The 14540-nt window shown below is 39.9% G+C and overlaps 1 protein-coding gene across 2 annotated transcripts in view; it reads left to right on the top strand.

Moving 5' to 3' along the window:
* ssh1a (slingshot protein phosphatase 1a) overlaps nt 1-13790 on the top strand; it is a 29017-nt gene extending 15227 nt beyond the window's left edge. For both annotated transcript variants that reach the window (XM_059337287.1, XM_059337288.1), the window contains 12 exons: nt 2121-2185; nt 3808-3929; nt 4745-4813; nt 4993-5058; nt 6155-6349; nt 6481-6574; nt 7163-7291; nt 7488-7534; nt 7649-7795; nt 9657-9857; nt 10329-11031; nt 11153-13790. In XM_059337287.1, coding sequence (XP_059193270.1) covers nt 2121-2185; nt 3808-3929; nt 4745-4813; nt 4993-5058; nt 6155-6349; nt 6481-6574; nt 7163-7291; nt 7488-7534; nt 7649-7795; nt 9657-9857; nt 10329-11031; nt 11153-12262 — 2948 coding nt within the window. In that variant the 3' untranslated portion in view covers nt 12263-13790. The remainder of the gene's footprint in view (nt 1-2120; nt 2186-3807; nt 3930-4744; nt 4814-4992; nt 5059-6154; nt 6350-6480; nt 6575-7162; nt 7292-7487; nt 7535-7648; nt 7796-9656; nt 9858-10328; nt 11032-11152) is intronic.
* Nucleotides 13791-14540: the final 750 nt, after the last annotated feature.

Here is a 14540-nt window from a genome sequence, read left to right as displayed (position 1 = left end):
GTCACTAAGTATTACATTATTTAAAAAAGACTTGGTTCATGCCATCCTTTGACAATACAACAGTAGTTGCTTAAGTGGCAACAGCTTGACCATCATGATGCAAAATCTTGTAATGCTTTTTATGTTTAATCTTTAAAAAAAACTCTGTTTAATTCCTCTTGTGAAATGGAATTGGGTTTCTACATATATAAGATTTATTTTAATCAGTTTGCCAAACATATGTGTCTTATTGTCTAGCTCATCTAATTTAAACATACAGTTATTCATTTTTATGTTTTTATTGAAAAAGTAATCATCAGGCTATACATTTTTTACAGTTTGAAAGAGTTTCATTATTATTGTGCATATTTTGGAACACAACATGAGCAACGAAATCCCATCTGAATCTTAACCTTTGGACTTTTTTCCCATCTGTCCAGAGCATAATTTATGGATTTGTCAGAACATTTTATGCCTGTTGCATTACTGACATTAAAAGTATTCTGTGTGCTGCAAGAAAATTGAATAAGTGAATTTAGAAGGATTGGTTGGTGGCTATCACACTTTATTAGATTGTGGTCAGGATTTATTTGTCAGTACATATGAATTTTGTTTGACATAAAATGTGTATATTTTGCAGACTGTTATCCAGAAAACAAAAATAGATGCATTATGTTAAGACAGTGACCCAGATATGAGAAAGTGATCAAGAATATGTTTTGGAGAAACTAACATAATATCATTGTTAACTAGTATGAACTGTATTTTACTGAATAGCAATGCGGCTGTGACATGACATACATAGACTACACAACCAAGCAGTGAGTCGGGCCAGTAGCTGTTTTTAAAATCAGTCAGGATGACATGATTTGTCTACCTGTTGTGACACATTTCAACATAGTTGGCTCTCCATCAGCTGTTGCATTGCACTGCTGTCTGTCCACCTCCACACCCTGTTTTATTATCCAGCTTCACTGACATGTCTTACATCAGACCTGGCACACGGAGCACTGAGGGATGTAAAATGAACAAAGACAAGCTCTTGAGTTGTGATTTTGTGGCTGATAAATTTGCTCATGCGAAGATGAAAAATGCATTGTCAATTCATGTCACTTAAATGAATGCATGTCAGCTGATATCACCATGTTATGTGTTATACTGCTCCCTAGTGTTTAACTCAAAGGCTTTCATAACACATACCTTCACTAGACTATAGCAATACTTTAGTTACATGAGCCCATTGCGTCCCCAGCATGCATTATGTTTTCTTTAATATCACTGTTTTTCTACTGGCAGGAGCTTAAGAAATGTATGGATGAAATACTGAGGGTAGACCTTCCACTTACTTTTGAGGTTTTATATTTGGGGAAATCAGACATTGACTTTACGAGATCAGGAGACAAACACATTTATAAAATAATGTTGATTGCAAGCAAAAAAGCAATTACCAGAAAGTGGATGAAAAAGGAGGAACTTAAGATTGAGGACTGGGGGGAGGTTATACATAATATTTATGTAATGGAAAAGTTAACTTTCTCTGTGAGACTGGAGGAGGACATATTTAAAAGAATATGGGAAAATTGGGTAGAGTACATAAAATCAATTAGATCTGACTTTATCTGAGATGACCATCATTAGAAGGAAAAGTACCCTGGTTCGTAGCTACAGAAGTTGAAAAGTTATGTTTTTTTAAATTTTATTTTTATTATAATTATTTTATTGTTTTTTTGCTTATTTTTTATTTCTAAAATTTTGCTACACTGGAACAAATTGTTGTTTGATTCGTCATAATTTTTGGATGACATTGGATGACTACTATTTTAGTTGCACAATTTTATTGGAGTGAATAAAAATGTTAAGTTAATTTATATCTGATCCAAGATGAAAGATGGCAAGTGTAATCTGAAGATGTATTATTGGAGGGGTTTGATTTATGTATACCAGATGTATGCAAAATGTTTGTTAAAATGTTCAATAAAAAGGAGTTTGTTTTTTTTAAATATCACTGTTTTTAAAGTGAAACCAGGTTCATCATCTCTGGATCCTCTTCTTCAAGTCTAAATGTATCAGTATGTATGACGGGGCAGATTTATAATCGGCCTCTGCTCGTCCTCATTTTGCTCTACTATCTTCTTTAACAGGCGACTTACCTCAACACTTGCAGGTGATGATAAACATTCTTCGCTCGGAGGACAGAATCAAACTGGTGAGAGACAACACAAGTGTATGCATACATCAGAACACACACACGCACAAACACACACACACACATACAGGCAAGTGACTAACAACCTGGCACAGCAAAGTCTCCAGAATGCATTTTATTGTGCAGTTATTTGTTCACTGTAATTATTAGCTCATGGGAGCAGGTTTAAACACACTCAGGAGAACATTACAAAATGTTTCCATGGTGTGTTTATGTGTTGGTGTGAAGCTGAGTTACATAATTTTATTTTACCGGCTCTGTGTTCTCCTACGTCCTGGGGACTCGGTTACCCTATTACATCAAATTTGTGTTCCAGTTTTCTTTGCACATCCAGCGGTGACACTTTGTTCGGGACATATTTTAAGAGGAGGGTCAGTGTGTTGACCTTTTTAGCTTCTCAGGCGTTTGCTGTTGTGAACCATCAAAGTTTTAAACACTTTGGTAAACGGGGCATGAAAAGCACAAACCTGCCACACTAGATTTAACCCTCTGAATGCAACAACCTGCCAGCGGGTTTGAAAGGCAAAAAACAACCCAAAATTAAACCATTAATCATATACAGAAAGTGTAAAAACAATTACTATTCACATCTTATAAGCGTAAAAATATCATGTCTCATTTAAAATTTGAAAAGCAGCAGCACGGAACGCCAAATCTTAAACTCTGACTGAACGCCCTGAAAATGCTTAGGATTCAGAAGTTTCATTGAATAAAGTATGGGTCAACTCACATGTTTTAACCCATAAGAACCCAGACCCATTTGTCCTTAAAGGAAAATTATGGGGGATATACCACAGACCAAGTGGACCACATAGAATACATTTATGATGTTTTAAAAAAAAAATACTACCCCTAAATGTCAAAGATCTGTGATGTGACATATATGTTACATTGGGCGGTATGGTATATGGTGTTTATGTGGTATTTATTTTTATGATATTTCTTATTTTAAGATAAATAAAGCTAGACACTTTTTCTACTTACAGAAACACAAATTTGCCTTTTTCTCTGCATCTCCACAACATATATTAAAATTGTGACATTAATAGTGCTTTTTAACAAAAAAATATTTTTCAGATTTGTTTTTAAGTACAAAATAATAATAAATCAATAATAAATAAAACAAATAACAAACTCTAATAGGGTTAAATGCAATGAAGGACACCCGATTAACGGTTTAGAATTGTTAAATAGGTTTAAACTAGTTAGCCTAGAAACAAAAAATAAGCTTTTTGAAATTAGCTACTTTTTTAGATTTCTGTTTCCAGTCACAGCCACATTTTGGAGAAGTCACTTCATGACCACCACACCAGGGTGTTGAGTACGTCAGTTAGGGATTTAATGAGTTAAGGTGAAGGATAAAGCTGAATATGGGAGATTCTAGAAGATTTAAAGTGTTTGTTACACTGGTGTCACCATGGGTTGTTATGGGTTAAGTGTGATACCCATTGACTGACAATGTCCTATTTAATTTCAGACAACTTGTTCCTTAAATACCACAGTAATTTAATTATTTTTTGGCAGCTCGCAGGTACAACTACAAAAACAGGAAACAGGATTCTTACTCTTCGCCAAAAAGTTCTGGCTTTGAATTTGAAGGGAATTGTCTGTGCCCTGTCTAGGCGGTGCGGCTGGAGAGTGCATGGTCAGACAGAGTGCGGTACATGGTGGTGGTGTACACCAATGGGCGACAAGACACAGAGGAGAACATCCTACTGGGAATCGACTTCACCAGCAAAGACTGGTAAGAGTAAACCCTTTTTGTGTGTGTGGTAGTATGATCACCTTTTTCCAGACAGCCTACCAGAGCTCGACCATGAATTGCCATTTCAATTTGTTTTGTGTCACTAGTTGACATGATACATAAAAAATATACAGTACAGGCCAAAAGTTTGGACACACCTTCTCATTCAATGCGTTTCCTTTATTTTCATGACTATTGACATTGTTAATTCATCAAAACTATTAATGAACACATGTGGAATTATGTACTTAACAAAAAAGTGTGAAATAACTGAAAACATGTATTATATTCTAGTAAGCAAAGGGTGGCTACTTTGAGGAATCTAAAATACAAGACATGTTTTCAGTTATTTCACACTTTTTTTGTTAAGTACATAATTCCATATGTGTTCATTCATAGTTTTGATGCCTTCAGTGAGAATCTACAATGTAAATAGTCATGAAAATAAAGAAAAACACATTGAATGAGAAGGTGTGTCCAAACTTTTGGTCTGTACTGTATATTTAAGAATGTGAGAAAAAGCCACACAGAGCTCTATACTGTGCATGCACTGTACAGTCAGAAGATGTTGCAGTACAAAAAAAGTGAGAACATATTTGCTGGTTTCCAGTAAATCACACATGATTTATTCACTGCAAGAATCTTGTTACTTCTTGTCGGTCTAATAATTAGATTTAAAAATATTAATTGAGTATTCCTCGAATATAACCCTTGTAGCAACAAACAATTGTTATTGACTTTGGACATGCATAATTTAAAAAAAAAAAATGTTTCTTGCGTTTGCCTGGTATTTATTTTCCTCTCTTCCCTGCCAGCAAAAGCTGTTTGATCGGCATGGCGCTACCTCTGTGGAGTGACACAAAGATCCATCTGGATGGAGACGGGTGAGTCCTCTCCGTCACTGTGACCCCTGCTGTATAGCTGCAGCATTTGCTGTAACTCAGCGTTGTTTTCCTTTTTCCCCCCAAACATTGCTGCTACACCTGACACTTGGGATGAGCACGATACACGCATAGCTACACTGTGCTCAGGGGAATGACCATCTGTTTTCTTTGCTCCTCAGGGGCTTTACTGTGAACACGGCAAGTCGGACTCATGTCTTCAAGCCTGTGTCCGTGCAGGCTATGTGGTGAGTAATAAACATCCTCTGGAGCAGCGACTGTCTAAAGACATTTAGCTTCGTGACACACCAAAATAAATCTCCTGAGAAACACATGTGCCACTGTGCTGCAGTGTGGCCGCTCGAGGCAATGCTGATTCATTCTGCCACCTGCTGACATGAAGATGCAAGTGCACAGAATGGCATAGACCAGGGATTTTCTAAGTCTTAGACTGTGGGCCTCCCCTCAGACAAAGCTGAGCAAATGGCGCCCCCCTCTCTTAGTTTAGTGGCTCAGTTGACCTCAATTCCTGGATGCCTATGATTATAATATTTGGTCCCATAGGAACTCAAAAGATGAGCCAATATTGCCTAATGTTACATTTACATTTTACATTTAGTCATTTAGCAGACGCTTTTATCCAAAGCGACTTACGGGAAGAATAAAAGCAAACAATGAAGGTATAGTGCAAAAAGAGCTATTAGTGCATCAGTAAGTGCTAGTGACAATTCTTTAAGGAGTAGAATTATCGTGTGGTGCTAGGAGAGAAGATGCTCTCTGAAGAGCTGGGTCTTTTTAAAGGTAGAGAGGGACGCCCCTGCTCTGGTAGGAACTGGTAGTGTGTTCCACCAGAGCATGTTGCTTTTTGATATAACTTCAGACTGCATATACAGTTAAAAAGGTATGTCCTAAGGCATTTATTAGGAGACTCTGGGAGTGGGAAAGGTGTAAAATTCCCCAAAGTACTGTATCTCTGAACTATCTTGTTAATGTAATCATACTATTATGACTTGGAGTGAAGCTAACTTTTTCAACCACTTCTCCATTACTTTTAACTCATAATTTAAACCGTTTTGTCATTATTTTTTGCTTCTGTGCACTCTTGCTAACTATTTTTCTCGCACTCTTACATAAGTGCAACAGTTAGCGTTCAGGTTTTCCAGCTGACTTGATATGTGGAGATTTTGTCATCCACAAAATTAGCAACAGCAGAAGCACCACCTGGGGTACAAGTACCCCTGGTTGGGAATCACTTCTTTAACAGATTATTAGTACTAATTTACTAAAATACCTCACAAGTTTCACATCTATGACCTTTTATTTTTCCTCACAAACACATTGTAGGTCAGCCCTGCAGGTGCTTCACAAGGCATGCGAGGTGTCACGCAGGTATAATTACTTCCCCGGAGGCATGGCTCTCACCTGGATGGGCTACTACGAGAGCTGTATTTCTTCAGACCAGAGCTGCATCAACGAGTGGAACGCCATGAAGGACCTGGAAACCACACGGCCGGACTCGCCCACCATGTTTGTCGACAAGTCAGTACTTAAATCTTTATGTAACATCCGACACGTATCACACCTACACCTGTTGTTGAAGTAGCTTAGTATTTCAGGAACAACTGGAATTGTGTGAGTGCTTGATCTAAATGAGACTTGATCTTTGGTAGGCCTTCGGAGAGAGAGAGGACAGGGTGCCTTATTAAAGCCAAACTCAGAAGCATCATGATGTGCCAGGACCTCGAGAACGTCACCTGCAAACAGGTAAATATATTGTAGTACTACACACACACACACACACACACACACACACACACACACACTGATGTATCATTTTGAGCTGCTGCATTTATATTTCTCCCCAAAGATAGAGACATAGCTCGATTTTCTGAATTATTTTCAAACCTTGGAGTTGATTTTTATGGAAGTTTTATGATGTGGATCCAACATAGTGAGTTTCTAATTACATGGATCTGATTTATGCTATTGTACATTTTTAATTGTTGTTGTACATAATAGATACATTCCAACCAACCCGCACAGATAACAGAAAACAACCCAATGTTGTTGTGTTGGACATACAATCAAATCATTTATTACTTGTTTAAACATGATTATGCTGAACATAATTTGTAAAAATAGTACCACAGTTAGATTATTTTCAAATCTTGTTTAAGTTGGAAAAAAAGTATGGCCCACACAAACTCTGGCACTGTTATGTTTTAGCCTTATTTGATTTTCCATCTTTTGACAGTTATATCATTTTTGTACAGATTTTAGGAAAGTTTTTTACAACAATAACAAAAAAAGCGTCCTCACATGGAATGATATACTGAATGATTCTCTTGTCAGATCCGTACGGAGTTGGAACAACACATGAACTGTAACCTGCAGGAGTACAAAGAGTTCATCGACAATGAGATGCTGCTCATCCTGGGCCAGATGGACAAACCCACTCTTATCTTTGACCATGTCTACCTGGTGGGACAACTGATACCGTCTCTTACATTCACCAAAATAACATTTGTTGTTTCCTGTGAATAACTGAGACAAAAACATTCCCTTCCCTTTCCATCCCAAAGGAAAACTGCTTCCATGTGAAATGGAGAAAGAACAATCTTACAAAGATTTGAAAATATACTCCCTCTGAACTGTATTTTCCTTCATTTGTTTATAGGGATCCGAATGGAATGCATCTAATTTGGAGGAGCTGCAAGAGACGGGGTGATTTATTTAATATTACGAAAGAGCTAACATTACCAAACTCAAAAGAGACAGTTTCATTATGATCTGAGCATGAAAGAATGTTGTTGAGTTAACATTATCTTTCCTCCCCAGGGTGGGCTACATCCTCAACGTTACCAGGGAGATAGACAACTTCTTTCCAGGCACATTCAGTTACCACAACATACGCGTCTACGATGAGGATGCCACTGACCTGCTGGCTCACTGGAATGAGACGTACAACTTCATTGTTAAAGCAAAGTAAGTCCTTAGTGTAACGGGAAACCCATGTTTGTATCAGTTTATAAAGACATCTCATCCTCACAGGATGAGAATCAGTTGGAATCAGTTGTCAGTTATTAGAATCGCTCTCCGCACATTTACTTGATGGAGGGTCAGATTATTTGTCTCCCAATGAGAATCATTTCTGACTGAATGAATGAAAATTTCCTCAGATTTCACTGCATTTCTTTGTAATGTGTTGTCATTTTATTTATTAGACTTTATTATCAAGCTAATTAATACACTGGACGAGTTTTTAACTTTTTTATTTAGAATGAAAGTTCTTATAGTAAGTTGTTGTTTTTGCTCAAGCTGTCACAACATCTTAAAATCTAAGAGGAAATCATGTTCCTCTGCCTCCTCTTAGTACTTATAGTGGTATTTGCAAGAATCTACCACAACCGAATGAAAACAACCAATCAGAGCTGAGGAGTCTCTAAGGCAGGGGTGGTCAACCTGTGGCTCCAGAGCCTCATGTGGCTCTTTAGGCCGCCTGCTGGGGCTCCCTGTGGCTGAGACAAAAAAAATACATATATATTTTTACATAAAAAATTTAATTAAGCAATGGTGTAGACCAAAAACTATTTGTATTCTTCAATTGTAAAAAAAAAAAAAAAAAAGTATATTAATCTCAAATATTTAAAAAGTTTTGACATTTAACAACTAAAATGTGCTTCATAGCTTACGAAAGTCTCCGGCCCAGCGCCTTAACCTCACAGGTGAGGAAATTATATGTAACTTATCATCTTGTAAAGCAGGTGTGGTCAACCTGTGGCTCCAGAGCCTCATGTGGCTCTTTATGCCACCTGCTGGGGCTCCCTGTGGTTGAGACAAAAAAAATACATATATATTTTTACATAAAAAATGTAATGGTGTAGACCAAAAACTATTTGTATTCTTTTGACATTTAAGTCAACTAAAATGTGCTTCATAGCTTACGAAAGTTTCCGGCCCGGTGCCTTAACCTTTAAGTTTTGCCAACTTTGAGTATAGTTTTGAGTTCCCCTAGATAGACTAGTTTTCAAAATCATATTAATAAATGCACAATTTGACTATTAATAATGTTGGTAGGCTAATTTAGACTTATTAGGCTGTTTAATTTTCTCAATTTTTGCTCAATATAAGGTTTGCGGCTCCATTCCGCGATTTTCTCTTTTTTTTGGCCAACAGTGGCTCTTTAGTTAGTAAAGGTTGCCCACCCCTGCTCTAAGGCATGACGATAATCTAGTGAACTGTGGTCACACTGTCAAACTAGGCAGCACTGATCAAATACAAATCAAGATTTTTTTTTTTTTTACTGCATACATATTTCTTTCTAAATAAGAAAGTTTGCTTTGACTGGTGGGCGGGGCTTGGTTTTGACTTCACTGTTTTGAACATGGGTCACAAACTATCTCATTTTAAAGCTAAACGGTAACTAAAATGTGTTTCGCAAAATATTTGTGGCGAGAAATGGGCAACTCTGTAACATAATCTTGATTAATATTTGATCAGTGCTGCCTACTTTGACAGTTTGACTGCAGTTAATGAGCAGTCATTGACAAGATTGACACTGCCTTAGAGACTCGTGGGCTCTAATTGGTTTTTGTCTTTCGGTAGAGGTGGAATCTTGAAAATGCCACAAGGAGCACTAAGTGGAGTCAGAGGAACATGAATTTTTTAAATGAGCCATCTCATGTACTACTGTTATTTTTTTAAATAGGAGATACCAATAGAACCTTATCCACTTATAAGCTTTTTTGGACAACAGCCTCAAGCTAAATCCACTAACAAAATAATGAAGGATCACATCTCCTCAAACATGCATTTTTATGATTATTTTCTAAATCCTATCCTATAGAAAAAACCACTCCAAGTGTCTAGTTCACTGCAAGATGGGTGTGAGTCGGTCTGCCTCCACTGTCATCGCTTACGCCATGAAGGAGTTCGGCTGGTCGCTAGAGAAGGCTTACAACTTTGTCAAGCAAAAGAGGAGCATTACACGACCCAACGCAGGCTTCATGCGGCAGCTGGCCGAGTACGAGGGCATATTGGATGCAAGGTACAGCCCCTTTAGTGTGTACAGTACAGGCCAAAAGTTTGGACACACCTTCTCATTCAATGCGTTTTTCTTCATTTTCATGACTATTTACATTGTAGATTCTCACTGAAGGCATCAAAACTATGAATGAACACATATGGAATTATGTACTTAACAAAAAAAGTGTGAAATAACTGAAAACATGTCTTGTATTTTAGATTCCTCAAAGTAGCCACCCTTTGCTTACTAGAATATAAAACATGTTTTCAGTTATTTCACACTTTTTTGTTAAGTACATAATTCCACATGTGTTCATTAATAGTTTTGATGAATTTACAATGTCAATAGTCATGAAAATAAAGGAAACGCATTGAATGAGAAGGTGTGTCCAAACTTTTGGCCTGTATTGTATGTGTGTGTACAGTGTTGTTTTCTAGTTGTGTTCTCTCAGTGGACCTATTTTTTTTACTTCTGCACACTGTTTATTTCCAGCAAACAGCGTCACAACAAGCTGTGGCATCCAGACGCAGACTGTGAGATGGCCGAGGGGCAGCAGGGGCTGGCTCAGTGTTGTGGAGGGGAGGAGGGAGGCCACTTGACTCCAGAGCCAGGGATGTCTCCTTGCTGTGAGGAGGCGCTGTCTGACAAGGGGGCTGCCTGTCCATCCCCACGCAGGGCTGTTGCACTGGAGATCGACCCCGCCTACAACAACTACTACTTCCGCCGGCTCTCAGACTCGGCGCTGGACAGCGAACCTTCAACACCTGTGCGCGGTCCACCACTTATCGGGATGGAAAAAGTCTTTATAGAAATTGAGGACGTGGAGCGGGACGCTCTGCTGGATGATGAGGCCTTTGATGGACACGAAGGCCTGCCGCTTCCCCACTTCGGGCCTTCAGCAGAGGGGACAGCTGCCCAGACATCTTCCCGGGGCCCCGAGCCCCTGGAGGAGCTGCGTCTGAGGCTGGAGTTCAGCACAGTGGAGGAGGAGGATGAGGAGGAGGTGCAAAAGGAGGAGGCAGAGATGGAGGTGCTCATGCAACCAGATGATGGAGGGGGTGGGGAAGGAGGCGGAGGAGAGGGAACACAAGATGTGGAGGTAGAAGGGGATACAGAGGGTAATGGGATGGACCTGGCAACTCTAAATGAAAACTCCAACAACAACAACCATTTGACCTCTCCATGTAACATCAACGTAAGTTTGAGTTATTTGATAAACCTAGAATGACAGTGCTGTTATTGATTTCATGAATCCAGTTTGAGAAAAAAAAATCCCTTCGACATTTTTTTTCTTTCTTTTTTTTTTTTTGTTTTAGGAAAAAGCTTCCTCCTTCCTTCCTCCAGTTGATGCTTCTACACTGGTCCGGAGGGATTCTAAGTCCAAGCTGAAAGAAGACTCTCCAACACTGATTTCTAAGCTTTGCCTTAACCCCAGTCCTCCTGAAGTCCCAAGTGCTTCACCCCCACTGTCCCATACCTCTTCTGAAGGCCTCAGGTCTTCAGTGGGACTGCTGCGCCCCTGTGGCCCTCTGTGTGACTGTGCCAACTGTGCTGCCTCCCCGCCCACAGCTCCACTCATCAGAGAGGAGCAGCCAAGAGACTCACTGCGCTTACAGGAGCCGAAGGTCGATGGTGATTTATCAGGAGTTAAGACTGTAGGTCAGGAAAGTACATCTGCAGCTGCCTCAGATGCTCTCCCTGAGCTGATGAGAATGGATTCGGAGGAAGAGAAGCTTGCTGTGGCTTGCTACATTGACCAACAACAGGAGAGCCTGTTGCAGCTACAGAGGTCTGGGCTGGTCCGCCGGCGTGCAGAGAGACTAGAGAGACTTTCTGGGTTATCCCAGGAGAGCTTGATCTCTCTGAAGCCTTTGCACGCATGCCAAATGTCCAAAAAAGGCCCTTTTACCACTGAGGATGAAGAGGAGCTCTCCGGTGTCACCGGAGACTTCCTTAAATCTTCTACACCATGCCAAGTGCGGTTGGAGCCCCTGGTGGTGCCACTGACCAATGAAGCCTTGTTGGGGGTCGTGGGGTCTGGGTTGCTCACACCCACCTCCTCGCCTCACGGCTCCACCCTGACACGCAGCTCCAGCAGTGACAGTCTGCGCAGCGTCAGGGGGAAACCTGGCCTCGTGCGCCAGAGGGCGCAGGAGATCGAGACCCGCATGCGTCTGGCAGGCTTGACCGTGCCCTCAAAGCTGAAGCGGTCCAACTCGCTGGCCAAGTTGGGCAGCCTCAACTTCTCCTCAGAGGACCTGTGTTCAGCCTGCTCTTCAGATGCAGGAACACTACTGCTCCTCTCGCTGTCCCCAGAGCCAGACCCCAGCCTGGAGTGGGACTCCCCCACCGCCTCTGCTCTGCCCCGGCCCTGCAAGGACCTGCACACTCCAGAGAGAGCACTACCAGGTGAGCCCAGAAGCTGACACATCCAGCGGAGGTTATATACACTCCGCACATCCCCTCGTCTGTCACCCCGTGGGGCTGGAGTCAAAGGAAACTAATGAAAACAAACAAAAAAAAAAAGACAATGCCAACTGTTGTTATAAGGAGTGTACACTCCTTTGCCACATTGTTTCTCAAACTGCTGTTCACAGTGATGAAAGTCATATTGCTGTATCTGACAAGTGTGTAAAGCCATCAGTTCACCTCTTACTTGGTTTGATTCATGGACAAACAAGTGCCTTACCTATGAGACCAGAGGCACAGACTGCAGGATGAGACGGTACAAGACGCTCTATAACCTTTAACTTCACAGCTGTTAGTACCTGATATGTACCAAATTATGGTATCCATTGGCACTTAGATTATTTTTTACCAGTCTGGTACAAAGTGGTAGCCTACATTGATGAACTTCCCTCAGTGGAGCTTGAAGAGAAAGCAAAGTGTTAATAAATGTAGAGTTGTTTACCGCACAGTTTATGTTTTAGATGCTAGAGGGTTGTAAAATTAATGGTTACCTCATGTTGCATTCATGGAGCTCTTTTTTCAGATGAACACCAGGCTAGAGTTTAATTCAGTTCCTTTGCTGATGTTGAATCAAAGTGAGGAAATCGGTTTTAAGGTGTATGTTAATGCATTAATGCTTGAGTCTGTAAGTGAGTGAGTGAATGGGATCAAAGTGAGGAGAGAAGATTGTGACTCTTCCGCCAGAGGCATGCTCACTGTTTTCAACAAACACAACAGAAACATTTGTTGTTCCTTTGCACTGCTTTTTTATGAGTGAATACTGGTACACGAGTGAGCTATCTTCCAAAATAACGTAATGTTATTGACCTCATCATTCCCTACAATGTTCTTGGGAGAGCAGAGTGAGGAGTCACGCTGCATGGCTTGAAATCATTATACAAACGTCTAGTGTGACAGGAACTGAGGATTTATGGCAGTCAAACCATGTTATTCGTGAGGCTAAAGTTATCAGAACATTTTGACAAGATATGAACACAGAACATGAAAAATTTCACATTCAAAACCTTCTTTATTTACCTTAAATCAGCTCATCCTCGAGGGTTGCCAACATTTTAAACTCACTTGTGCTTTTTTAAAATGTGAAAGACCAAAGTTCTTTGGCTGTCTCGACAAATTGGAAACACCATTGAAGCTGTACAAAATATGTGAACCATAATGTCAATCAACCATGTGCGTATATTTAAATGCTGTCACATCTTTTTGCACCTTTTGGGAGAAACAAAAGAGACTCTGAGAAGTCAGCAGGCTCCTAGCTGTTAAGCTTCTATGCTCAAATCATCGGTGAGTTTGAAAACTTTTGTCACACTGACTCGATCACAATAGGTTACTTCACAGTTTGTAACCATTTTCTTTTTATATTTAAGTATGCAGTAACTTTTGTACTGTACATTGCTGTAGTTTGAATGCATATTGCACTTTTTATGTTGGTCAAAAAAATGTACTGTATGTGTTAATTATGGAAATAAACATTTCTTTTACATAATATACAGTGGATCTGTGTTGTTTTTCTTGTGAACACAATTCAAAAATAATTGTAACTAATTGAAAGACAAGCAAATGTGTTACAGTGTTGATGCTTTACATGCATTATTACGAACGTAAAGCAGGCTTCCAGTAGAGAAAACATGAAGAAGTGCCTTCTATGGTGGCCTTAAAATTGAGAAAACATATAGGAAACTTTCTGCACACTGGTGCCCTTTTTATTTTTTCTCTCTGCCCTCAGATCGCCTGAATCCTCTGCTGCGTTAAGAAACGCTGTTTAAGATCTTCCTGAATGGGAAAACTATGACGGCCATGACTAAATATCTGTGCAGTGACTCAACTTTGATCTTGTGTGTGTCCTGAAATTACATCACCATGCCCCAATCTGTATGCTTTGGCAGGAGAGTCGTTTTCTAACAGCCAGGTTATATAACATTTAGCTTCCTGTCACTGTTTGCATGACATCAGTGAATTACTTAAGTTACACGCTCATGTTCCTCCTGTTGTACATGACTGTGCGTGTCTGTATAATGAAAGGAGGGCCCTGTGTACAATGTAGCATGTGGTGGGCCACTGAGGCGGCAAAGATGTTATTCTGTGTTGTTTGTGTGTGAATTGACACCTCTATAAAGCATTTCAGCCTCCCCCTTTTTTTTCTTTTCTTTTTTTTCTGCATGTACATGAAACCAGAGACTGGTATTTCCCAGAATGTGAAATGGAAAACTAATGTGCCTGGCTGCTTTAAACTTGTAA

Source organism: Centropristis striata, chromosome 7 (assembly GCF_030273125.1).
Source record: "Centropristis striata isolate RG_2023a ecotype Rhode Island chromosome 7, C.striata_1.0, whole genome shotgun sequence".
Classification (NCBI taxonomy): Eukaryota; Metazoa; Chordata; class Actinopteri; order Perciformes; family Serranidae; genus Centropristis; species Centropristis striata.
This window is presented reverse-complemented; position numbering and strand designations above follow the sequence as displayed.